The 24639-nt window shown below is 33.7% G+C and overlaps 1 protein-coding gene across 4 annotated transcripts in view; it reads left to right on the top strand.

The window, feature by feature from the left end:
• dsh (Segment polarity protein dishevelled) overlaps positions 1–24639 on the top strand; it is an 88523-nt gene that overhangs the window by 33634 nt on the left and 30250 nt on the right. For all 4 annotated transcript variants that reach the window (XM_081739963.1, XM_081739961.1, XM_081739960.1 and 1 more), the window contains 6 exons: positions 1086–1214; positions 4664–4791; positions 14186–14269; positions 16590–16724; positions 20685–20852; positions 23324–23551. In XM_081739963.1, coding sequence (XP_081596089.1) covers positions 1086–1214; positions 4664–4791; positions 14186–14269; positions 16590–16724; positions 20685–20852; positions 23324–23551 — 872 coding nt within the window. The remainder of the gene's footprint in view (positions 1–1085; positions 1215–4663; positions 4792–14185; positions 14270–16589; positions 16725–20684; positions 20853–23323; positions 23552–24639) is intronic.

Genomic DNA, 24639 nt, shown 5'->3' with positions numbered 1-24639 from the left:
TACGAAGAAAAGTACGCAAGGTATGTTTGTAATTTCCTTTTATTAATAAGTGCGTATTATAGAAAATATAAACCTTGACGTAATGAGGTACGTAGTTACATTTAGTGACGCTTTGGTAGAGTACTTACTGATTCTCGAATAGCGAGTCCACAGGGTAGAAATATTTTGTTCTGGTGATATCTCTCTCTCCAGAAAACTCCGTTTTTTTTAACCTCGTAGCTACCACGTGATTCAACATTCCAACATACTGCCCACATATCGCATTCCAATATATCGCTCACGTAAATGCTTCTCAAGATTTCTTTCTTTTTTACTTTATGTACTTCTTATCCTCCTATCTGTTAAGGCGTTTTATCAGAAGAGCTTATAATGTACTTTTTTAAATAGATTACTTAACAAAAAAGAGAAAAATACACAAATTAAAAGAAGTATATTATGAGTACTTTCGTTAAAATGCCTCATCAGATATTAAGTGGAAGACGTAGGAAAAAAAGAAAGGAAAATTAATAACAGGCAGAAATGTCAAGGTGGGCGGTGCTGTCTTGAGATTCAATTGCGAAACCGCGTATAATGCAGTCTTGTTAAAGAAAGAAAGAAAGAAAAGAAAAGTGATCACCCACACCTGTTCGAAAAGTCTTGCACTCTTACCTAGGGTTGAAATTAAATGAAACAAATGTGGATTTTGTTAGGCCAAGTGAGATTTTTATTTAGAGCCAAAGTTAGAATTTCCTACATACCGGTGATCGAATATGCCCTTTTAAAGCAAGGTGAATAACGAAGACTTATTTTTTTTGAATAAAACTGTATATAAGGGACATTGTGGCTCAGTGGTATAACGTTCACTTCTTTTGCGTGTGGTCCCTGGCTCGATCCCAGCTCGCGCAGAGGGCTTTGTTGTGGACAAACACAGTGTTCGTGGGTTTCTTCGGGATTCTTCCGTTTCCTTCCGCTTTATTCATTCCACCATTGCATTAATTTCTCATCATCACCGTCTCCCTTAGCCTACCCGGCATAACTGTGGGACGTAAAACTGAAAGATTTCATTTGTACATATGTATAATATTTAAAATATTTATTTTTTTCAGTGGTGCTGTTGCTCTTGACGGAAGAATTGAGCCTGGAGATATGATTCTTCAAGTGAACGATATTAATTTTGAAAACATGTCGAATGATGAAGCTGTTAGAGTATTAAGAGATGTAGTGCAAAAACCCGGGTAAGTTACTGTTTGCTACTAATAAGTATGTTGTATTTTGATTCAGAGCAAGTTGCGTTTTTATATTTATATTCCTGTTACCAGTTAACCTATATTTGTGACATAGTTTATAATGTAATCCTGGTACAACAAGGTTGATAACTAGAACGTCCTCCTGTCAAGGAAACAAACGAGTCGATCAAATACAAAACTCGCCTTGTCTGCATACAGATTTTCGGTAAAACAGCAATATTTCTGCAAGCAATATATTTAGCGACTATCGCATTTCAGAATTTCTCGAACGAGTTGCAAATAGATGGCTTTATCAGTCCAAATACCAGTAAACAGATAACTGAAAGATTTATTATTGTGTCTCATGACTTTCATTTCGTCTTGTTTGGAATAAAGAGAATTTTGTATTTGATCGAAGCAAATAATACTAAAAATAATTAACTCTTAAAAAATCACAGGATTTTTGAAGAAATTGTAGACTTCCTCTTTGGAAGCTGTTCGTACGCTAATTAACCTAGATTCGTTATTCGTACATCATATGCGCATATGTTACGGATCAATAAATTTGGGAGAAATGATCCCAAAAAGACTTTTTTCATTATTATTATTATTATTATTATTATTATTATTATTATTATTATTATTATTATTATTATTATTAACACTTGGACACCCTTATTCGGTAGCTGCATGAATGGTACTTCGAAAGTTACGGAATGTCCTATACTGTGTATTTGTCAAGTGTTATTGGTACGGTTATTAGGTATGAATATAGAACAAAGTTTTTGAACCAAACAACATTTTTTGGTGTCAAAACATCTTGCAGAGAGAGAAAGAGAGAGAGACAACATGTGGTCATGATTTTTTCTTTTTATGCTGCGAATATTTCAGAACCTACGGCTAGTCCCTTTTGAACAAAAAGAAACGATTCGAAGAATTTGTTTCGTAGGTAAAAATTTAGTTTAGTTTAAAGAAAGTGTACGATATTATCTGTAATACGTAGTTTTAAAAATAATAATTTCCATTTAACATATGGCACCTAAACTATTATGTGGTAACAATTTCTTATTATTTACGTATTTATTTATTTTCGCCATTCTCCCAGGAGACCTGGAAAGTAAGAGCAAGACACTAGAGCACCTTCCTCTCGATTTTCTTCAGCTGCTCCTTTATTGTGCTTTTGCATAATAAAACGGAAGATTTAAAAAGAATCTGGAATTTGTACGTTTACCGCAGCCGTAATAGCTTTTAAGTACAGTATTAAATAATAATGCAGAGAGGATAGTGGAGCTTTATTTATTTATCATAAAATATAAGTACATTATAATACTTGTTGAACAATTTTCATGGGTACCTTTCTTCCTTAGATTGGGGTTTTCACCAAATAGGGGTGTTTGGTAAGAAGTGCGCATCATAAAAAAGTTTCACTAAGATAAATGTGATGTTTTAACACATTGTGTGATTTTAAACAGTAGGTCTGAATGATTTTGATTTGCACCCATTTAAGGATTGTCCATTTATAAAGAACACGAAACTAACATATTTAAATAAACATAGAAATATCTTGCTTCGAAAAGGTTGTTAAATCACAAAACGTTGAATCTATATACACTATCAATGTTTTCACCTTACCAAGACTGAAAAGTACTTCAATGAAAACAGCTTCCATAAGAACGAACTCCGAAGAATCACGACTTGGCTTTACGAAGTACACGCTTACCACCGTGAAATCGAATTTTATGATAATCAATGGACATACCAGACCTAGTATCAGTCAATTACTAGGGAAATAGTGACACTAGTTTTTGTCGACAGTTATTGAAATATCCATATACAAGTGAACTTAGCGATTGTAATAAACTTGGCGTCGCATGAGGGATATATATCAAAACTTTCTATTTACTAGTGATGATACTTCGCATTTTTTTCATTACTAATGTAGTTTTCTTTTAAATGTGAATTTAAATGTATTATGTGTACATTGCGTTATTTTTCGGTACTAAATTGATCTTCGTTAAATTTAGGAATGTCAAACTGGGGTTACATTGTATCCATTATTAAATTTAGACAGAAGTAATAAAACAATATTGGATCTCAGTAGTAGATATTGTTTGGAAAGATAGAAGACGTGGCCACGGTCCAAACACTAGGGACTCTGTTTCTGTATATTATGGTTAGACAGACAACCTAAGACTATTTGGACTCCGCTATGTATAGCACAGCATTTACGTTCTTAAGAATTGCTTGCCCATGAGACGAAATACTGTTACCTATTGTTTTATATATCCGCTCTTTTGTATACTTGGAAAATAGTCCCACGAGAATTTGATACTCAGCACTGTAACTTCCTTTCAAAACTTGAGTGATAGGTATAATTTGCAACAAAAATAATATATATTTTGTTTATGGTGTATTAAATTTGCAATTTTATTTTGTCATAGGTAGTGCTGGGTTACTCTTTAATTATTTTACAGTTTTAAATAGTCCCTGTAGGATGTTGTAATCTGGAAAATCAACCAAAAGGCTGCTCACTCTTGTGCAATACGTTAGCAAAGATGTCCATCACAATTAATTTACAGGTTTTCTTTTTTCAACAAAAAGACCTGTTTTGACTCCTACAATGGAAGCTATTACTTTTTTTTTTTTTTTTTGTTTTGTTTTGTTGCGCTTTGTAGAGTTGAAAGTAAGATGGATCTTAGAGGAACAATGTCATCGAAGAATCTATTATTAATAATAGACTGGCAGAACAATTAGTGTTCCTAATTTTAATGTAGTGGTACAAGTTACATAGTAATAAGAGTACACATAAGCGATGGCATTGAAGACAGATAATGTTGTTGACAGAAGAAGGTAGAAACTTTCCTAAGATGGAGCTCCACTTTGTGTATGGTCACCGAATGTAGTGAAGTTAATCAGATTGAGGTATCGAAGATTGAGAGTACACGTGGAGAGCGTAATATTGTAGTTTGAAAGACTGTAACCGGGCCAAAATATGTGGTTTATAGTTGTAAAGATAATACTAGAGAAATCGATACTAACGATTTTGTTTGAAGTGGATTCATGCAGGACAGGCTACAGTAGAACTTTTTATTTATTCTCTATAAATATACATATATATATATATATATATATATATATATATATATATATACATATATATATATATATATATATATATATATATATGAGAGAGAGGGGGGGGATATAGTGTGAGTTCACGAAGTGCATTTGAAGGTATAAATAGTGTTCCATTGTCGCCAGTAAGAAACGCAATGTAAAATCACATTCGACTTTTACTCTGATAGGTCCAAACTCAAGATTAGTTTAGATAAATGTTGTTTCTATTTTAAACATTAAATTGAATAAAAGGGCTATGTGAAATTGAGATCATTGTATGCATTACATTAAAATAAATTTACTTTTATTTTTTTATTTAATTTAATTTCATTTCTTTCCAGACCAATCAAGTTAGTCGTTGCCAAGTGTTGGGATCCTAATCCGAAAGGGTATTTCACAATCCCTAGAACGGAACCTGTAAGACCTATTGATCCTGGAGCATGGGTGGCACATACTGCAGCTATCAGAGGTACTAGCTAACAATATTAGTATTGGCATTTTTCTTAATTATGTATGTGAAAATATTAATTATTAAGTAACATGTACAACTATTCTTTCAAGTATTGTGCTGTGCGGATATGATGGGAGTCACTTTGAGCTATTAAATTCATTATTTGCCTCAACTAATACGTGCAATTGCTATACAAGTGAAATAACTGAGAAGTAAGTTTTATAGCCAACACTGAATTTTCCACTTCACATTCAGTCCTTTTTGTCGTATTTTAGAAGCTGTGTTGATGATGATTATTCGAATTCTTTGATGGTCCATCTTCAAAGTTAGGTATAAGTTGCGAAAAGGTTATTTTAGACAGATATATGAGATGTGTATAGTTTGTGTTTATCTAATATCATATTTTCTTAACTTAAACCTAGAATCAATTTTATTTTCGTATAATGTAAATAATTTGGAAACATCAAAGGAGAAGACAATAAAAAGTGTAACTTTCTTAACTTTTAATCTTCTAATTTTATTTATAATTATTAAATTACTTCTCTCTCTCTCTCTCTCACACAGCTTTGCACAAAGCAACTATAGGAAGGGGGGACATCTATCTATATATTGGGTAACATCACCAGATGAACAGTGTTGCCAACTCAATATAGTTATGTTTTTTTTAAACGAAATGACTTAGATTTAATTTCATAATTCGAATCAGCAATGGAAACAAAGACAAAAGAGATGACACTCGCAGATCATTGTTGCATACTTTTTGAGAAATAATGTTAAACATGTGTCAAATTTAAACGCTTTTAACACACACAAAGAATGAAGTAGTGGCTATTTGTGCACATTAAATTAAATACTGGAAAGAACTTGTTAAGATGACTTCAGGTTTAGAAAGATTAGTCAAGCAGTGTTGCCTCAACAGAAGAGAGAACAGTTGAGTTTAGAAATAGTACAGTCACTTCGAAAAGATCCCCAGTACAGTATTGTCTAAAATTCATAGAGCAAATCAGTATGTCATAGGGAGCATTGTCACTTTTATTTGAGATCGATAAGTCAAGTACTTACCGAGGTATTCGGTACTTTCAAAATCTGAGAATTTTGTCGTGTACAAGATGGTAACACTGTTTCAAAATTCCCTGTTTTCCCTCAGCGTTGGAGAAATCCCCAATGATTAAAACGAAATAAAACATTAATGAATGAACATACAATGAAATGAAACCCATTTGAGTTCTTGAAAGGACTAATTAAACGTAATGTTGTGGATATTAATGGTTCTTGAGTTAGTAATACGAATTCACATTTCAACAAGATGGCACAAATACGTTTACGAGAGTTACCTAATAGCTACTTTCGTGCGGTGAATATACTTATTCTCGTGCAACTTTAAGGGAATAATATCGAAACAATTCAATATTATCTGTAAATATTACCGACTTGTTACCATTTCTTTTTTAAACACGAATGAATGAAATAAGTAACAGCTTGTTGCAATTGAAGCAATACAAAGGATGATTTGCAAGCACAATTTCTTCGGCTGAGTGGTAGCTGGTGGGGGTAGTCAAATGGGTGTAACCAAGAAAATTACTCACTTCCTTCGCTTGCTAACACACGTCTAAGGGGATCATGCAGAAGTAATGTTCAAAAAATTCTACATATAAGATATACAAGAGGTGATTATTACTGCTATGCCCATGATCGCTAACAAAATGGTAAATATTGCTTTGCGTTGACGCAGTCCATATCGGAATGGTCCCCTAAATCTCTCGCATTACCCATTAGGTCACGAAATATATTTCTTTGTGTGGTATACTTAGTACAGATGAACTTCCACTTAGAAACTTAAAATTTTAAAGTTATTAGCCCCAACTGAGTATTTGTTTATTTATTATTATTTTGCTACTATATTATAAATCTCTGCAAAGGTTAGGTGTATGAGTTGTAGCCTATATGCACCAATGAAATGGGCATTATTCTGGAAATATTTATATTTACCATAAAATTCGTGTATTTTTTACATTTTTACTTTGCCGCCAGCTTGTCAAACTGCACGTTATCTTCTGTATTTGACAGCTCATTTATTGAATGTGTATTTACAATTCATCGAATAAGTTTGAAATGTGCTATTGCCTTTCATCCGAAGTTCGACATAATGTTTTAAGCACATATTTTGGAATATTTCTCGTGCAGATTTACTTTTCCCGCACCACTCGAAATAATTGTTCAGAAATTACAATTCTTCCACAAATCCCTTCTTATTGTTTGCTAAATGATTTTGCGCTGGGCGACATAAAAAACTGTCAAATGGCAGTTAAATTTTTCAAGGGGACCATCATAATCAATTGTTGAAAAATTAAAATTCTTTTATGATTTGCATGTAAATACGGCGTCTGGATGTATTCATAAAAACTGCGATGCAAAAAAAAAAAAAAAAAAAAAAAAAAAAAAAAAAAAAAAAAACACGAAACAACCTGTGCTAGGAGGCTACTACAAAGCACGAATGCTATCTAACCGAGTCACGGCATTGCGAAGCTGGAGGGCCTGAGCTCTAGCGAAGAGGTGCGTCAGCGAAGGTTGGTATATGCAAAAATGAGGATAGTGAAAATGAGAGGATTTTGGCAAAGATATGAGTTTCAGTAGTACTTGTCACGGTTTCATATTAGTAGCGTTCCACTTTTAAACATAAAATACAACTTCTGCACACTGTGCACAGATACAGCACCGGTGGAAAATAGTTTCTAATACAACCATCTTTCATATGCACTCACTTGTTTTAGCTGTAGTAAAGTCTTGTAAGGATTTTACACTAGTGACCCTACACTTGTAAACATAAAATACAGGTGTATTACTTTATATTTAATTTTATCGCTTGCAGAAAGTTGTTCTTTATAAATATGTCTTTTTCATGCGAAGTATTGAATTTTACATGTAAATCTTTCAAAATTTGGTGCGCCAAAAGTAACTAGCACCATATTTATTATAAATTCAAAGGTAAATAAATTGACCAAAATACAAGTAGTAAGACTGACGTAATGTACTATACACAGGCTCACACACATAAATGCTTATGTAATATAGTGCTGATGGGGTCACTAAAATTTTACTTAGGTTTTTTTTTTTCTTTCTTTTTGTCCTTGAACATAAAATATGAATTAGGATAGGTAGGTTGGCTTTGGTTTGCTTAGCAAAGTATACATTTGGTAAATTCCTTCTATGATACTTCACCAAACGTAAAAATATGTGAATTGTGCATTAATATCACACAAATCTCAGGTTCAAGTTTTCTTTTACATACGCAGCAACTAAGTCGTAATTAATGAATGTCTTAAAATGTTTTATACGGCTTCATTCTGCAGTGGATTCTGTTAAAACGAAATGTAAATTTTTACGTTTTAGTTTGCGGTACTTGGTATGCAATTATAATAATTTATTTTATTATTTGCGTCCGTTTGGGATCCGCATATTTCGCGAACATTATTACGAAATTAGACTCATATACTGTTACTTAGTGTGGCACATAGACTGTTATTTGTTATGGTACCAATAGTTCTAGTGTTTACAATGTATCCTTACGTACAATGTTATGTCCTAGTAAGTGTTCGGAATATTATTTGCGATATATTGTACGACAGTCTTTTCAAAATTTCTGCACACTGAAAGATATTATGGAAGTAAATAATTTATTATACAAAATACCTTTACAGGCCTTCAATATGATATCCATACTTGTTTATGACAACGTTTTGGTAAAATTCTGTATTCTGGTAAGGGTACCTTCATTGTTGAGGTGTCTGATCACACTCGGGTTACCTCGCTGAAAGCTTCGTCAGTTGAATCAAAAGGTTTTGCACAGAGTGGTTCTTTCAATTTGAGAAACAATTCAAAGTCTGGTGGGCTCAAATCAAGACAATATTGGGTAGGGAAGTATTTCCCATTCATACTTGTCGAGTGTCACCCTTACTTATAGAGCAGTATACAGTCTTTCATTATCGTTCAAAATGAGGACACCAGCTGCAAGCATGTCAGGATTTCTTTCACGAATTTCCGGGCGCAAAACATTTTGCAGAAACACTTCGCAGTATACGCCTGGTACAGACGTCGCCTGTGACACTCTATTATAGCCATCTCTCCATTCATATCATACGCGAAGATCATCGTGAGTTTTAACCTTTGATTGTTGGTGGAGGAATTCTTGGGACGTGGAGAGTCTGAACTGTTTCATTGTAACGACTGAGTCTTCAGTTCTGGTTCAAAATCCCGAATCTAGCTTTCACCAATTGCAACAGTCCTTCGTAGATAGTTATCTTCTTCTGTTTGATAACGTTGAAGCAATTCTTCTGCGACATGCTTTCTGCTCTTCACTCAGATCATGCGAACCCATATAATCTTCAGCTTCAGCTTCTCAGCATTGATTGTGTAAACTGAAGTGGCAGACATTTTGGCCTCATATGCAATTTTCTTACATGTTTTCGTCGATCCTCTCTCAAAATGTCATTCACAATAATCTGAGGTGTAGTCTGTTGCAGTTGATGTTTTTCACTTCTTGGGGTGTCCGCAGTGCTTACACGACCTTCACAGAAACGAGCTGAGCACCGTAATACAGTGCTATGATTCACTACACTATTTCCACAAACCTCTTGCAAAGCATTATATATTTCAGTTGGATTCTTTCCACATAGAGTTTCAATTTTGACATAGGAACGCTTGTCATCATGTGTAACCCAACCTCAGTCTGGTTCACCACTGAATTTCTCACAACACAGCTACGCAAATCAGCAAATACAGAAACAATCCTCAAGCCCAAACTCTGACCGACAACTAAAAGTGAACTTGATCAAACAACTCAAACAGTCGTGCATGGGCTGTGTGCAAGACTTGAAATGACCCTCGTACTTTTAAATGGACCCCTCTCATTTTGTAACGGTTTGCGTCAACGCAAGGCGAAGATAAGCATTTCGGTTTTACTTTCACGTACTGACGTGTTTGTTTTCTACGGACACAGTCCCACGTTTGCTTATGCTGAACTCCAAGAATGTGTTATATCATTATAACGGACGTAGCACAGGTTGGTGCTCGATTCTCTCCTTTGTCTTCCTTTACGCGCATACACACTGTTGCTGACATGCCTCCTCCATACGGACACAAGCCCGCGTGAGTTTCCAAGTTCGTTCTGTATTTGGAAACTATCAAATAGATGAACTTCTAGTGACCACCAAGCAGAGTTTTGTACGTATTTTTCCGAGAATAATCGCTTTTCAGACATACCATTTTGCAGTATATCATAAATCTGTATTCAATTATTGTGAAGCATTCTACAAAAAGCAAAAGATTTCGATTGAATTATAATAGGAAAATTGTGTGGTTATGCCTTCTTCAAGATAAGCTGCAAGGGTACGGTGGCTCAGTGGTAGAGCGCTTATGTCTGGTGCGTGGCGTCCCTGATATGATTTCCGGTTCAGTAAGTTTGTGGTGGATATCATCGTGTCCATGGGGTTGTCGGATACTCTCGCTTTCTCTCACATTATCATCCCACCAATTCTTCCATAATCAGCCACTTGCCTTAATGACTGTACCTCTTAGCCTAAATGGCATAATCGTGGGCCATTATAAAGAAAGTTAAGCTGCGCTGGGAAATACGATGTCGCTTATAATTTGCAGAAGAACTATGGAATATTGTTTCACACATTATGTTTACACTATTTTGTTTAGAAGCATACCCACCTTTGCTAACGCGCCTGGTCCCTATAGATATCTCGAGTTTCCACTAGTTTCGCCCTGCCCTGACTTGGTTAAATATTTCCTTGCTTTTTGTGGACATCCAGCACAGGTTTAATCATGTTTTCGTTACCCTGTACTCGTTTACTCGCCAGCTCGCTAAGGATACACCCGTTCATGGACACACCACGTTCTCCGTTTCTTGACCAATCAAATACGTTTCTTGTTTTTAATGGTCACCTAATACAGGTTGTTTGGTGTTTGTTCCATTATAGCTTTTATGGCATATATCTACGTGCTGTATTTTTATCCATAACGTGTAAGTCCTCATAAGGGGATCGGTCTATGAATCCATAAATACAACTTACTTCTTAAAAGCCAGTTTGTAAATTATTTGAAGTTAATTTCATGGTGAATGAAATACAAAATAAGTTGTGTATGTTCCTCTAAAATAGAACAGTACGTATAAATATTGGATGATCTGAAAAATTTTGCTACAATTTAACATAACTTAGCCTATGTATTTTCAATTAAAATTTGGCAACTATTAATATCTACGTTTTATTGTCTTTGCTAACTTATATTCAGGATAAAGACATTAAATTTAAGAAAGGTATGTTTATGATGATCAGGAAACAATTATTCGTAGCATGCATTACAAAATTCATGAAACAGAAAAAATATTGTGTTTCGTTATTTTAAATGGTTTGCTTTAGTACAGCATGTCACAGAAGATAACTTCTGTCTCAGATTACTACTTTAATATTTCTCCAACGCAGAGGGAAAACGGGAAATTTTGAAACAGCGTTACCATCTTGTACACCACAAAATTCTCAGCTTTTACAAAGTACCGAATATCTCCGTAAGTACTTGACTTATCGATCTCAAATATAAGTGACAATGCTCGTTATGACATACTGATTTGCTCTATGAATTTTAGGCCATACTGTACTAGGGACCTTTTCCAAGTTATTGTACTATTTCCAAACTCAACTTTTCTCTCTTATGTTGTGGAAACAGTGTTCAACTGATCTTTCTAAAATTCGATTTAAAAACAATAATTTTATATTGGGTTGGCATCACTGTTCATCTAATGATATTACCCAATATATGGATAGATGTCCCCCTTCCTATAGTTGCTTTGTGCAAAGTTTCGCTCCTCTCCCTCTCTTGGTTCCTCTTTTATAAAGGTGGAACATAATAAATGGTGCACCCGGTATATATATTATGCGCCAGGAACAATTTACAAGCATCTGTCATTGTATAAATTACACTTGTTATCTTCCGCTGGAGTTTTTACTTTAATAGCAGTAATGTAAATTCTTCAATTATTAACATAAGAAGTCCGCTTGGAGATCATTTTTGACCCCATCAATATTATTTGCATTATATTTCTGATATGTTTACTTTTGTTAAAACGATAGCTTGGACTTTATTTTGGAGAGTTTTTCATTATGAATTACTTGATATTAAAGAATGTCTTTAAATATGCGAGAAAGAAAATTATATTTATCAGATAATGATCTGCGTATTTGCGTACAAAAAAGACATGTGAACTTCGCAAATATTCCTAAAAGTGAGATTTTTGCTTTTTTGTAGTTATAAATTGTAGTGTATACGTGGTAATCATGCTGAATACTCAACAATTGAGGACTGCTGTTCGTCTCACAGTATGTGTGTGGTTGTGTCGTGCGTTTTTCTAAGCTGAGATTGTAAGAAAACTATGTAGCTTTGTTTTTGTTTCGCGAGGAATCGAAATTTACATTTTGTTATGGAAAATCTTAGGTTTGTACCAAGTAACAGTGCTGAACAAGCAGAACATGATTTATTTAATGATAAAGAGGAAGAATGTGATGACAGTAATGGCACTTATGCGAATGAGGAGTTCACAGAATGTACAGAAGAACTGGGAGAAGAGGTTGGGTCAGAAACAAGCGAAGTAGAGCTCGAAACACAAACTGGAAATAAGAAAGATTTTCTAGGCTAGATGGAAATATCAAATGAACTTGGACACACCCCGTTATCAAAAGACAACCAGCTCGAAGCATTGTTTGTGCTCCTTATGCACTAGCGAATAATGTTCAAGTTTGAAGTGCAGTTGAGTTTTCAAAATTTTCATTACTGGTTAGCTTTTAGATATGATTTTTATCACACTAATGAACTTGCTGAAGAACTAAAACGTCCAGGAAAACTTCTTCGTTGGCATAACACAAGGCGTCGAGATATTTTGGTTTATTTGATTGCTTCTTTTTGACGGAGTAGAGAAATGCCGCAACAAACTTTTGAAGGAGCTTTGCAGCACGAAATGCGGATTTCCAATTTTTTGTGCAACAATAAGTCGTCAGTGAGCTCAAGATATTTTGAGGTGTTTTAGATTTGACGACAAAAGTACAAGAAAGATAGAAAAGCAAGATCGGGGAATAAAGCTAAAGCGATACTACACATAACATTTGCAGATCAATGTAAGGTAGTATTTGTACTATTCAGTAATGTAACATTGGGTGAGCATTTGTTTGCTTTTAAAGACTTTTGCGGATTCAAGGTGTATGTTCCGACCAAACCAGGTAAATATGGCATAAAAAAATTGGGTAGCAGTTGATTGTAAGAATAAATATATAGTTAGTTCACAGATTTATCCTGGAAAGACTGGCGATGTAAGGCAGATAAATTAAAGAAGAATAGTAATTGACTTGATGCAACATTTGAGTGGTAGGGGGAGAAATATAACACTAGATAATTTATTCACAAGTTATATTTGGTTATAAAAATAGAACTGTGACTTCCTTATATTTCAAAGAAAAACAAGTCAGTAATTTTACTCCCCACCCATAGAATACACAATTCCTGAAATGATCAATGAGAAGAAGGAACTGGAAATCATTCTGTTCTATAATTCAACAAAATACGTTGTCGGTACTTTTGACCAAATGCACAGGGATTGTACTGCGAAAAGAAGTGCCCGAGGTGGCTTCTTGGCATTTTCTGTGATATGCTCCATATAGCAGATTTGAATGCATATGTAATTTATTGCAAGGCAATTGGACATGTAAAAAAAGGATTTCTTCCAATCTTAACAAAGGAATTAGTCAAAAACGAAGGTTTTCGGAGAAAAATGCCACAATAGTTAAGTGTAAGCGACACGTACAATAATGTACTCTACTGATGGAAGCTTCATGCGTGTATGAAACTTGTAATTTATTATATTAATAATAGAAAACTCCATAAGAAAATGAATGAAAAACAAGGAAACGCCAAATCTTTTTAATAAGCTTAGAATGCAGATAAAGCCTTGGCTCTTTTTCTAAAATACACATACATGTAAATTGTTTTCGAAAAAACAACATTGTGAAAATTTTCCTCAAATTACAATACAAGATATTAAAAGATAATAGTCATTTGCACGATCCTATCCAATTTCTGATTGCCCCATCGGTTATTAGTCCTTCACCGTATCCACTTCATATTTATTCAGCTGTCGTCTTAGCACTTTTAGGGGTTAGGGACAACAGTTTAATGTAACGTGCACCACACAAAATAGTTGCCAGAAGACTAACTGAATCTTTTATTTATTTCGTGCAAGTAAAAACTCATTTGTCCCGGTAACTCATGATGGGTAGATATGTACAATAAATTTTACCTAGCTGCATCAGAAGTTATTTAGTTATTTGTGACTCAACGTAATAAATCTCGTCTTTAATTCTAGGTGAATATCCAGTGCGACCTCCTTCTGTAAGCACACTCACTTCGACAAGTTCTTCAATAACGTCAAGCATGCCAGATTCTGAAAGTAAGTATGTGCTACGTATGATATATATATATATATATATATATATATATATATATATATATATATATATATATATATTTTTTTTTTTTTTTTTCTGTCTCGAGTCAAGGTTGTGCATGGCCGTATCTGGACATGATTATCGATAATTTAACCATTTCGAGTGGAGTATTCAGAGTATACATACTTGTAGCCAGAATGGAAGTCAATGGAGAGCTTTTGTGAACATGGCATTAGACCTCTGGGTTCCATAGATCATAGAGTTTTTTATATATTGTCTCCAAAACTTCTTAAAGGTTACACCCTCAACAAACTTTCGTATTATGTGAAACTATTAATTTCAGTTGGCAGACGAACTTACAACAGTTTATTACAACAATAACCCAGATGTCTGAAATGGTAATTTAAATCGCAAAGTATGTTATTTAAAATTAGTATTTCAAATTAGTATTAGCAGTGTCCGTATTTATTACTAGGGTACACATGCTCTATCAAGTTCAAGGAATTATTATTCATTTACGATATGTGTGATATGAAGCCAAAAGTGTTCCATTTTTTCATAGATTTCGTCAGTTTTCGTGATACTTTATTTTGCATTAAATAAGTTCAGTTTGAATTACGAGATTCCTACAATCTGAAAAATTACAAAATTTTTGTTATAACGAAAGAGAAAAAAGATTGTTAATAAAGAAAAGTGACAACATTTTACAGTGTATTAATTAATATAACAGGGTATGAATACCTGATCAATTGTGATGTATGAGATTTCTTTTCGTTCTTCCAAATTTCCATTATTAAATTACTGTCAACTCAAATTGTGTCTTTAATACTCGTATGATAATTTCTAAATATATTGATAACGTTCTATGTATTTTAATCTACCAATACTGTTAGTTTTTGTTGTTTATTGTACTTTTTTTAATTATTAATGTGAGATACGTGAATTGGAAATACTGTAATTTATTATTATTATTATTATTATTATTATTATTATTATTATTATTATTATTATTATTATTATTATTATTATTATTATTATGGAACGACCACATGACTAAAAGTAGTCTTCTGTAAGAGTGAAAATAATCCAGTTCGAGATTTCGACGCATTTATAAGTTTCATAATTTTGTAGCAGCAAGTTTTGGATGTGCCATTCAACAAGTTGGAATACAATTTTAAAACCCAGATCCCAAATAAAGCAAGCTAAAATCGAAAATTAGGCGTTTCTAAGAAACAGCTCTGATGATTGTGTTCGTTTTTCTCGGACTAGTTACTTTAATTAAGCTGTTCATTACCTGTTAAAAAATCCATAAAAACATTTTGCCATGTGGGATGAGTTTGCTTGTAGTTGCGCTAACAATTTCGTTCATACTTCGTCGATCAATATGTCTTATTCCTCCTTTTTTTACATGTAAAGAAGGTAGTTAAAAAAATAATGCAAAATCGATAAATTCCGCTTAGGATTTACCTTTGCATCCCATAACCATCGTTAATTAACAGAAAAGTAATCCACACTGCATTTTATCATCTTAAGTGCTGTTTTAGTTGTATCCTCAAAGGAAACAAAATTTTTGTCTCGTGTGTTATTATTATTATTATTATTATTATTATTATTATTATTATTATTATTATTATTATTATTATTATTATTTATAAATGTTGCAAAGTAAAGAATGCAGTTAACTATAATAATAATAATAATAATAATAATAATAAAAGAACAAGAGATTTATGTAATAAATTTCGTCCACTTTGAAATGAAAATGTGTAAGACTATGGTCAGGGAAATAAATGTTTTGGATACTCAAGGAAAGATCACGTAAATGTAAAGGAAGATATGCAGCAAAATCTATGAAGTTGCAGTTAATTATCCCAGCCGGGCAGACTTGATTTAACTTTTAAGTTAAATCAACATATATATTAAACTTTGTATAAAGATTATATTGCTCGCTTAATAAATGCGGTATGTAAAACTGTAAAATTGCAAGTAATCTTAAAACGGTTAACTTCGTTAAATTAAGGAAGGGTTGATGTTATGGTCAAACTCCAAATTTATATATAACCTCTATTTCGGTACAGCGTACGAAGGTATGGCCGGCCAGATGACGCTGTGATACGTGGTCAGTGCTTCGGTTCCAATGCCATTATTTGCGCCTTTTTAGACATATGTAATTGTTACATGTGTGAAAAATACCGATAAATAGAAACTAAATAGAGTACATTAGCAAAATAGATATAAAGTATTCTTAAGCTTTATTTTTCTAAGTTTTATTTTAACCACTGAACTTTGTATATAAATTCGCATTTGTTTTCTTTTGTATAGGGCCTTTAGAAGAACTTCATCTCTCAGTAACTACGAACATGGCAACTGTTGTTCGAGCAATGGCAAGACCAGATTCAGGGTTGGAAATAAGAGATCGGATGTGGCTAAAAATTACAATACCAAATGCATTTATAGGTAAGTTTCTTTCTTCTCCTTACCTTAATTCCTATATCTCGTGCAAAGAGTAAAAGGAAATACTTGTCCCTTTATTGACAATTGCTGTTCGTAACTGGTTTCATCTGTTTCGAGAAAATCACTTGTTTGTTGTCTGTATGAACCCTTTAAAACATGGTATTTTTAGTATATACATTTAGTGAGGCTCATACCGGTCTTGAGATACATGTGTTTCTTCTAAGATACGTTGGGCAGGATTTTTTTTTCTTCGATCTTGTTCCGTAAAGATCATTTATGGTTTGTGGAAATTTGCGAAACAGGCTCTTTCAAAGAAGATATTTGTCATACTTTCTGCACTTCAGATTTTTTTCATGTGGCACAAAACACTGACCAGAAAATGTTCAAAGGAATTAAATAGATTCTGAGAGTTTTTTCCGGCAATCTGCTCGTACCATCTCCACATGTTGCTTGGCGTGTACAACTGAAACCTGTTCCCAATAGCGTTTGAGTGTCAGTTCTTGAAAATTCCAACAGGTCCAACCTTTGTTCTGAGGTTGTCTTCTTGACAAATACTGCACATACCTTGCATCGACTACGGCTATGTTGATAGGATTTGTGAGAAGAGGTCATCACTCTTTTTTTTTCTCTGAGTTGCTGTTTGGTGTTCCGTTCAACAGCCAGATGATACGTGACGTGAACCTACAGCATAATGTAGTATCCCAACCACATGAGCTCCTCGCGGGAATGAAACGCAGGTCTTTCGTACTGAAGACGCGGACGCTAACATGTAACCACGAAAGAACTCTCATCTGATTGAGATTCTATATTTGTCTATGTACTGAATTACATTTGTTCATATACTAAATATTGACTGAATGCGTTTGAGTGTGTAACTTTCACCTTTTTATTTTTTGCAGAAAACCATCTGTTTACTTTCATGTTGGCTTAGCGTGCCCGCGTTAAGTTGCAATGCTAATATCATTTCATAATTAGTATATCGTAGTATCCTGTAGATTGTTTCTTCATTGCTGCATTTGATGACAAGCTTTATATCCTTCATGCTTTACAGCATTACAAGGAAGTCATAGCTGTATAAAAAAAAAAAAAATAAATAAAAAAAAAAAAACATTTCTGTAATTTTCTTTACCATATCTGTTCCAAGAGGAATGTGCTTCTCGCTATCCTTGCTTCGACGACGAGTATACATTTCAAAGTTGTAACAATGCGTGATGAGGTGCAAAGTCCCTAACTTTGAAAAAACGAATTTATTTGCCACGAAATTTTTTTGGTGATGATAGAAATATTTTACCATCTGTTCATCTATATAAAAATCACAATGAAAGACACCAAATGGAAGAAAATTTTTCTTAGTATATCAAAAAGTATCCTCAGCTTGAATATTTATCCTTATTTCCTGTTCTGTTGCTAGCAAGATGTAACTATCTTCTCATATGAAAATGAATAAAGTGCTTTGGCGTGCAATCTGAAACTTGTTTCGCGTAAAGTATTCATTCAGACACCACTATTGACGCCTTTTTGGTTCAATGTATGATATCCCGACAAGACTTAAATCCTGAACAGGTCAGGTGAAACACTAAATTAATGCTTATTCTTGACCGAGCGTAAAGATCAGTCTGTTCAGCAATATGTAACATTCATTTTCTTCCCTAATGAGTGATTCATGTTATTTGTTTTAACGGTTTTTCTGTTGGATAACATTTATGCCCTTAGATGCTAAATTCTTTACACAATGAATTTCAGCTGTTTCTGAAATTCTGTGGGGAACGCTGAATCAAGATCATGATCACAAGGTTCTTCGTCTGTAAGTGGCGGTAGAAAAAAAAAGCTAGTTCCGTTGCATCACAATCACTATTCACAGATTCATGAAGAATTGATTGAAGTGACAAGTACTGACTCTGAGGCAGAGTTCACTAGTTCTAACCGTTACAAACAGTGCATAAATTAATAAACGGTATTTTGTTTCAGTTACATGTTTTTCTTTTATATTGTATCAAAAAGACATTTCTAAGTGGAAAGGAAGACGAACCAGAAACTATGCATTCGTTAACGATTAAGAGGTATACCAGTAAAAATACTGGCTTTAGAGGTATACCAGTATTTTTTCACTGTTGCAATCAAACACATCACAAATGAACAATTTGTAAATATCTTCAGTTCTACCAAACGGTTCATTCACGATGTATTTTCAATATTATGTAATGTTACACTTTTCAATGGACAATTGGATAATAATATAAAACAGGTGAAAGGGTGAGCTAAAATTCAGTTGCGAGAAAGCATTATTTTGAAATTATGCAAAGGAAAGTAGCCTTTTATTTATAAAACTTTAGTGTGCAAGATTACAACATGTAGAAACCTAAGTGCATGCTAAGGAGTTATTGGATTTCTATGAAATAGTAAAAGCTCATTGACTTATTCTAAAAATATTTTCAGAGAAAGGGCATATCTTTAAAACTAATTTCTGATGTAATTCCTTTCAATTCAGAATATAATATTCTTACTTCAAAAGAAAAATCACATCGCCGTTTAGAAATCTGCACATATTAGGTATTTTGAAGTTAATCGCCACAGAAAATTGTTCCAGGACAAATAAATATATTTATACGTAATATGTATGTTTGCGTTATATTGCAGTGTTATTTTTGGATTCAAGGTGTCTGTTGACCTAGAAAACATTGAAGATATGAAAATCAGCTTGAAATTTATGTTGGTTTAATTTCAAATACACTGGAGACACTTAAACTATATTGTAATTGTTACTATGTATAAATGAAATTTATGAAAAAGTTGGAATGAGTCTATCAACTTAAGTCTGTGGAAAATATACAGAGAATGGAATCATGAGCTTTCACATTATAGAGATTTTTGCTAAATAGAGAGGAAGTTTGCTGTTACGCTAAAAACTAGTCCCTTCGGTACAGAGGTACTGTTATATAACCTTTCCTCAGGATCGTATGAACTCATTCTTTCTCTGTCGTGTGATCTAGTATAACACAACTTAGATTAGTTTAAAGTTTGTTGATTTGTTTTCTATTTCTTCCTCATGGTGTAAGTATAGAGTTCGGAAGACTTGACTGCATATTTTATCAGTGTTCATGTGTAGTGTAACCATCTTAAGACAGAATAAAGTTAGATAAAGTTCTAAACTTGCAGTTATAATTGCTTCGCAACGAGAGGTGTTGGTAACTATCTGTGTTAAAGCACATCAATGAAATGGCTATGCATTTATGATAAATTGTACACTCACGTTGATGATGGTTTATCTAAGACAAATTATTATAAATCCGGAGTGTTAATGCACAGAAATACATCTGAAATCATTAAACCAGCTTATAAATAACCGACTTGTACGGGGGTTTCTGTTCTACATAAATTTACAACAGATATACTAATTTTTTAAAAACTTTACGTGAGTAACCGATGTTTTCAGGTTAGCATCTACTTAGGTACATAAGAGTTTCTCAAAATGAATGAGGTTAGGTTAGGATTTAGATTTCTGGGCTTTCGGCATTTAAGGCCATTTAGCCCGTCACGTTTTGAGGGATGACGTCCCTCGGTGAGCACACAATCCGGGGAAACGGAAAGAAGAAAGGATGGGGGCGGCCTGGCACCTATAAGTTAGGTATCACCCCGGCATTTGCCTGGTGTGAATGAGAAACCTCGCTCAGAGTGGCTGGCCTTAAAAAGCGTTTTATACTTTTTCGACCGAGTGCCCCTACCGGGAATCGAACCCGGGACCGCTCGCACCGAAGACGAGAGCGTTAGCGACTACGCTACGCGGGGCCACTCAAAATGAATGACTGTGCCGTGATCCAATAATGTAATGTGATGGTAAGCCTAGAATCGAACTTGTCATACTCTTTACCATATACTTGCCGTGCCCTTACCGGTGTTAAAAGCAAGATAATATTTGTTCTAATGTTTAAGAAGTAATGCTAAGAAAATTTTTTTGTTTTTTAGGTGCTGATATAGTGGATTGGTTATACACTCACGTTGAGGGTTTCCAAGACAGAAGAGAAGCCCGAAAATATGCTTCCCATATGTTGAAAGCCGGGTTTATTCGTCATACGGTCAATAAAATAACGTTCTCCGAGCAGTGCTACTATGTTTTTGGTGATCTTTGTGGCAGTAAGTAATTAGTGTAGAAAATATTTCTTTTTAAGGATTATTGTGATATCATTAAAATGTAGAACTTCCAAATATCTTGAAAATATTTCGTATGAGAAATCAGACAATTGAAGAAATTATTGCTATGATTTAGCTGCAGTAAAAACTGGTTATTTGATGGCAGATTTCCTTTTTCTGTGAATAGTTATCTAAAATAAATAAGTAAATAAAAAGATAGGCAATCCAATTTTTGTAATCAGAGAGAATATTTCTTATACTGTTTTTCGAAAAGTATGACACTATATCTATCTTGGTTCCTCCTAGGAAAATAAAATTAGTTTTAATGGTTACTACACTTACAAAGAGATGCTTTACGGAATGTACATTCAGTGCGAAAGTTCTTTCCATTTGGTAAAAGTTTGAAAACTACGATGGTATGGCTGGAACACTAATTACATTACATTCCTTCTTAATTTACTGAAAACTACTCAAATTGTCTTCCATTCTGAAGTTATTTTACGAAAATAATTACATCAAACGGACAGAACTTTTGTCGTTGACTGTACAAGGCCTCATATGAATGCAACGATATCTATGTTGAACGACAAAAAGGAATATGTGCACTAAAATAAACATATCAGATGAGAAAATGGTAGAATTTTGACTTACAGAACCGCAATCTTCAGAAGCAGCACCTAATTAAGTTATGACAGAATTGTTTCATAAATAGATTTTGTACGAAATAAGAGGTTACTTGTTCAACAACTTTACTAATAACGTTAAAAATTTACAGTAGTCAGTTTTTTAAGATACCTTTATTGTAACATATCTAAGGTTAATGAAACATCATTCAATTAACATATTAGACTGACTTGATGAGTAAACAGTCTTCCTTTCTTTTAAAACTCTATGAATATGATTAAATTCAAGTTCGCGCATTAATTAACTTTATTATGGAAATAAACTTTAAAAGATATACACCTTGCTCTCCTGTGTCCATTTAAGAATTTGTTCAAAAATGTCATATTAAATGTTGAATTTTTGATGACTACAGTTAGCAAAACTTCCACGTTTAACATACTTTTTTGAAACAAATTCTTAACTGGATGCAGATAACTAAAGTGCGCATCTTTTGTTCTTACATATAAAAGTGCTTTTGAAGCGGCTAACATTAACAATAAATTTGCATATATTTATTTTCTACTTTAAGTGAGCTTTGTGGTGGGCAAACACAATGTGCGTGGATTTTCTCGGGGTTCTCTCGTTTCCTCCCACTTCCTTCATTCTGCCATTTCATTCAATTTCTCATCATCGTGCCCTTTAGCCTCAGTATAATGGTGGTACGTAAAACTTAATGATTTTCATTTTCTCCTTCGTTAATCTTGATCTTGTTTATCAGTTCTTCAGAATAATTTCTAAGATTTTGTACTATAATATAAGTCGAACGGGGTAGTAAAGGTGAACTCGGCAAGTTTTGTTGATCAGAATTTTACCTTGCAGCTCAGAACTGATTCCGAATAATACACTCTGTAGCAAGCGTTAGCAATTATATTGCGTTAATGTCGAGTTCGGCCTTACGATTTGGAAAGAAAGAAATTGGTGGCACATTGTATTAACGTAACACCATAGTCAACCTGTCTTATATTTTAAAAGTATTAAGTATAGTGCTAGGTTTAACTGCGAGTTTCGTGAATTGTTTCAACTACTTCTTCTATCGCCTGTCTGAACAGGTAAGTCACTCACATGAAGATTGAATCATTTATGAAAATTTCTTGCACTTCTGGTGCATAGTGTCTAACAATGAAAGACTGACCTTTTGATAATTTGTTTTTAAAAAACAATTCTTGAACAATACTGCAGAGAATATAAATTTTGAAGACTCAGTCTTTCATTTTTTTATACAATATTTTGAAATTCATCCGAAAGAACTGTAACAAAAGGTATATGATGTAATAACAACCACCAAACACATTAAAATTAAAGCGAATTATTAAAGTTTTTAAATATATATAGTATGAAAGGAATCTTGTTTCCATCATTTTCAGTGACCTTTTTGTTCTAGTTGTCCAAACATGCAATTCTAAGATGCATATTTAAATAACGCGAAATGGCAGACCTTTGTATAACATATTAATTATCTATGAAACCACATTCGATATAATTACTTGAAGGGCATCTTGCTCCATCGTTTGTGGCCCAGTTTACTTAATTTTGTATGAAGCAAATCATCTATGCCTAATTTGGCAGCTGAATCGAAAATTAAAAAATTCGTGTTCATACGAACTTTTATTTCAGAATAGGCAGTGTTTTTCATACCGAAATACCGTATATATGTAAGTTCACAGTCCATCCTCAATTGGTTTATTGCACTAAGTAAATATTAAGCTCTTGAAAGTGCTACAATTGCTCTTTGATTGCCATATATTATGTATTGGCAATGATCATATGTTCAGTCTTCAGTAGGAATTGAAGTATTTATTTCTTTATCTTAGATATGTCAGCATTGAAGATCAGTGAAGACACAGTATCAGAAGCAGACAGAGACACTGTCGGTCCACTTCCTCCACCCAACGCACCTTCTCCATGGGGCGGTTCTCAGATGCCTTATTCAGGCACCTTTTTACCGCATTCTGGTGGATACGCTCCAATGCCATTCAACTACACAAATGAACCTAGCATTTATGGCTACAATAGGGAAGAAAGTGTGCACAGTGGGTCGGGTAAGTATAGTTGTATTCCTGTAAGTATATCGCTTGAAAAAGAGGTCAGTATGAACACAGCATATTAACAAGCTACGAAAAAGTAGGAAGTAGTTCGGTTACTGACATTCTTTAAAGAAAAAGTAAATAAATACAATAATTCGGATAAGACCTTCTGATGACTTCGATCGTGTTGTGCTGTTAGACTGCTTTTGTCAGTTCTTTCTACCGTTAAGCTTCTGTTTTTATTAGTTGCTTTTTCGTAAGTAGTCATTTCATTTAGCCCGTGTTTATTTTTGATCGTGCTTGTCAGCTGTAGATGACATTGGCAGCATATGAAATAGCATCTCAGGACGTTATCTCTAGTGTCATGTATAACTTTAGAACAGACTTTTCTGTTAGATTTAATAGAACAGTTTTAATAGTTGTTAAACAAATAAAACGTACTTTTAAATTAATTGTAATAGTAGTAAACAAATAAAACGCATTTTTGAATAACTTGACCATTTAAATGATGTCCTATTTGTCTTCATTTGATGGGAACTGAAGACAGCTAGGGAAATGTATGAGACAATTGGAAACTTCGTCGTGAAGGTTTCCATTCATGATACTGATAATTTATTTATAAACTTCTAATAAGTTTAATGGAAAAGTGACAAAAATTAATACTCTGACGCGTAGATTTGTATGTTCAGACATTGTCTGTTTTGTATAGGGTTCCGAGTGTAAGCACCATATATGTAGGTTGTCTTGGAAGATTTCTCTTCCCTTTCACTATATCGTTCTGCTGATTATCTCCTCATTATTTATTTCCTGTAGTCAGTATAGCACTGGCTTATAAATAAGCTTGGAACATGTTACTTTTTACATCTTGAAAGTAAAGCGCAGGAAGGTAAATGATCAAAATAAAACAAGAAAATCAGTACCTCAATCTTGTACCAGTATCTCAACAACATAGTTCAAAACCATATCGATTTTCAGGCGAAATTTGATATCAGTCTTCGGGATGAAAGTAAGAGGAAGTTATATAGTCATTGTAAACTTCTTGACGATCTTTCTTACAAATTAGCTGAAAATGTACCAACCTTGTCCTTCTCTATCCTGGTACG

The sequence above is a fragment of the Thermobia domestica genome, chromosome 15, assembly GCF_964235325.1.
Source record: "Thermobia domestica chromosome 15, izTheDome1.hap1.1, whole genome shotgun sequence".
In the NCBI taxonomy this organism is placed as follows: domain Eukaryota; kingdom Metazoa; phylum Arthropoda; class Insecta; order Zygentoma; family Lepismatidae; genus Thermobia; species Thermobia domestica.
This window is presented reverse-complemented; position numbering and strand designations above follow the sequence as displayed.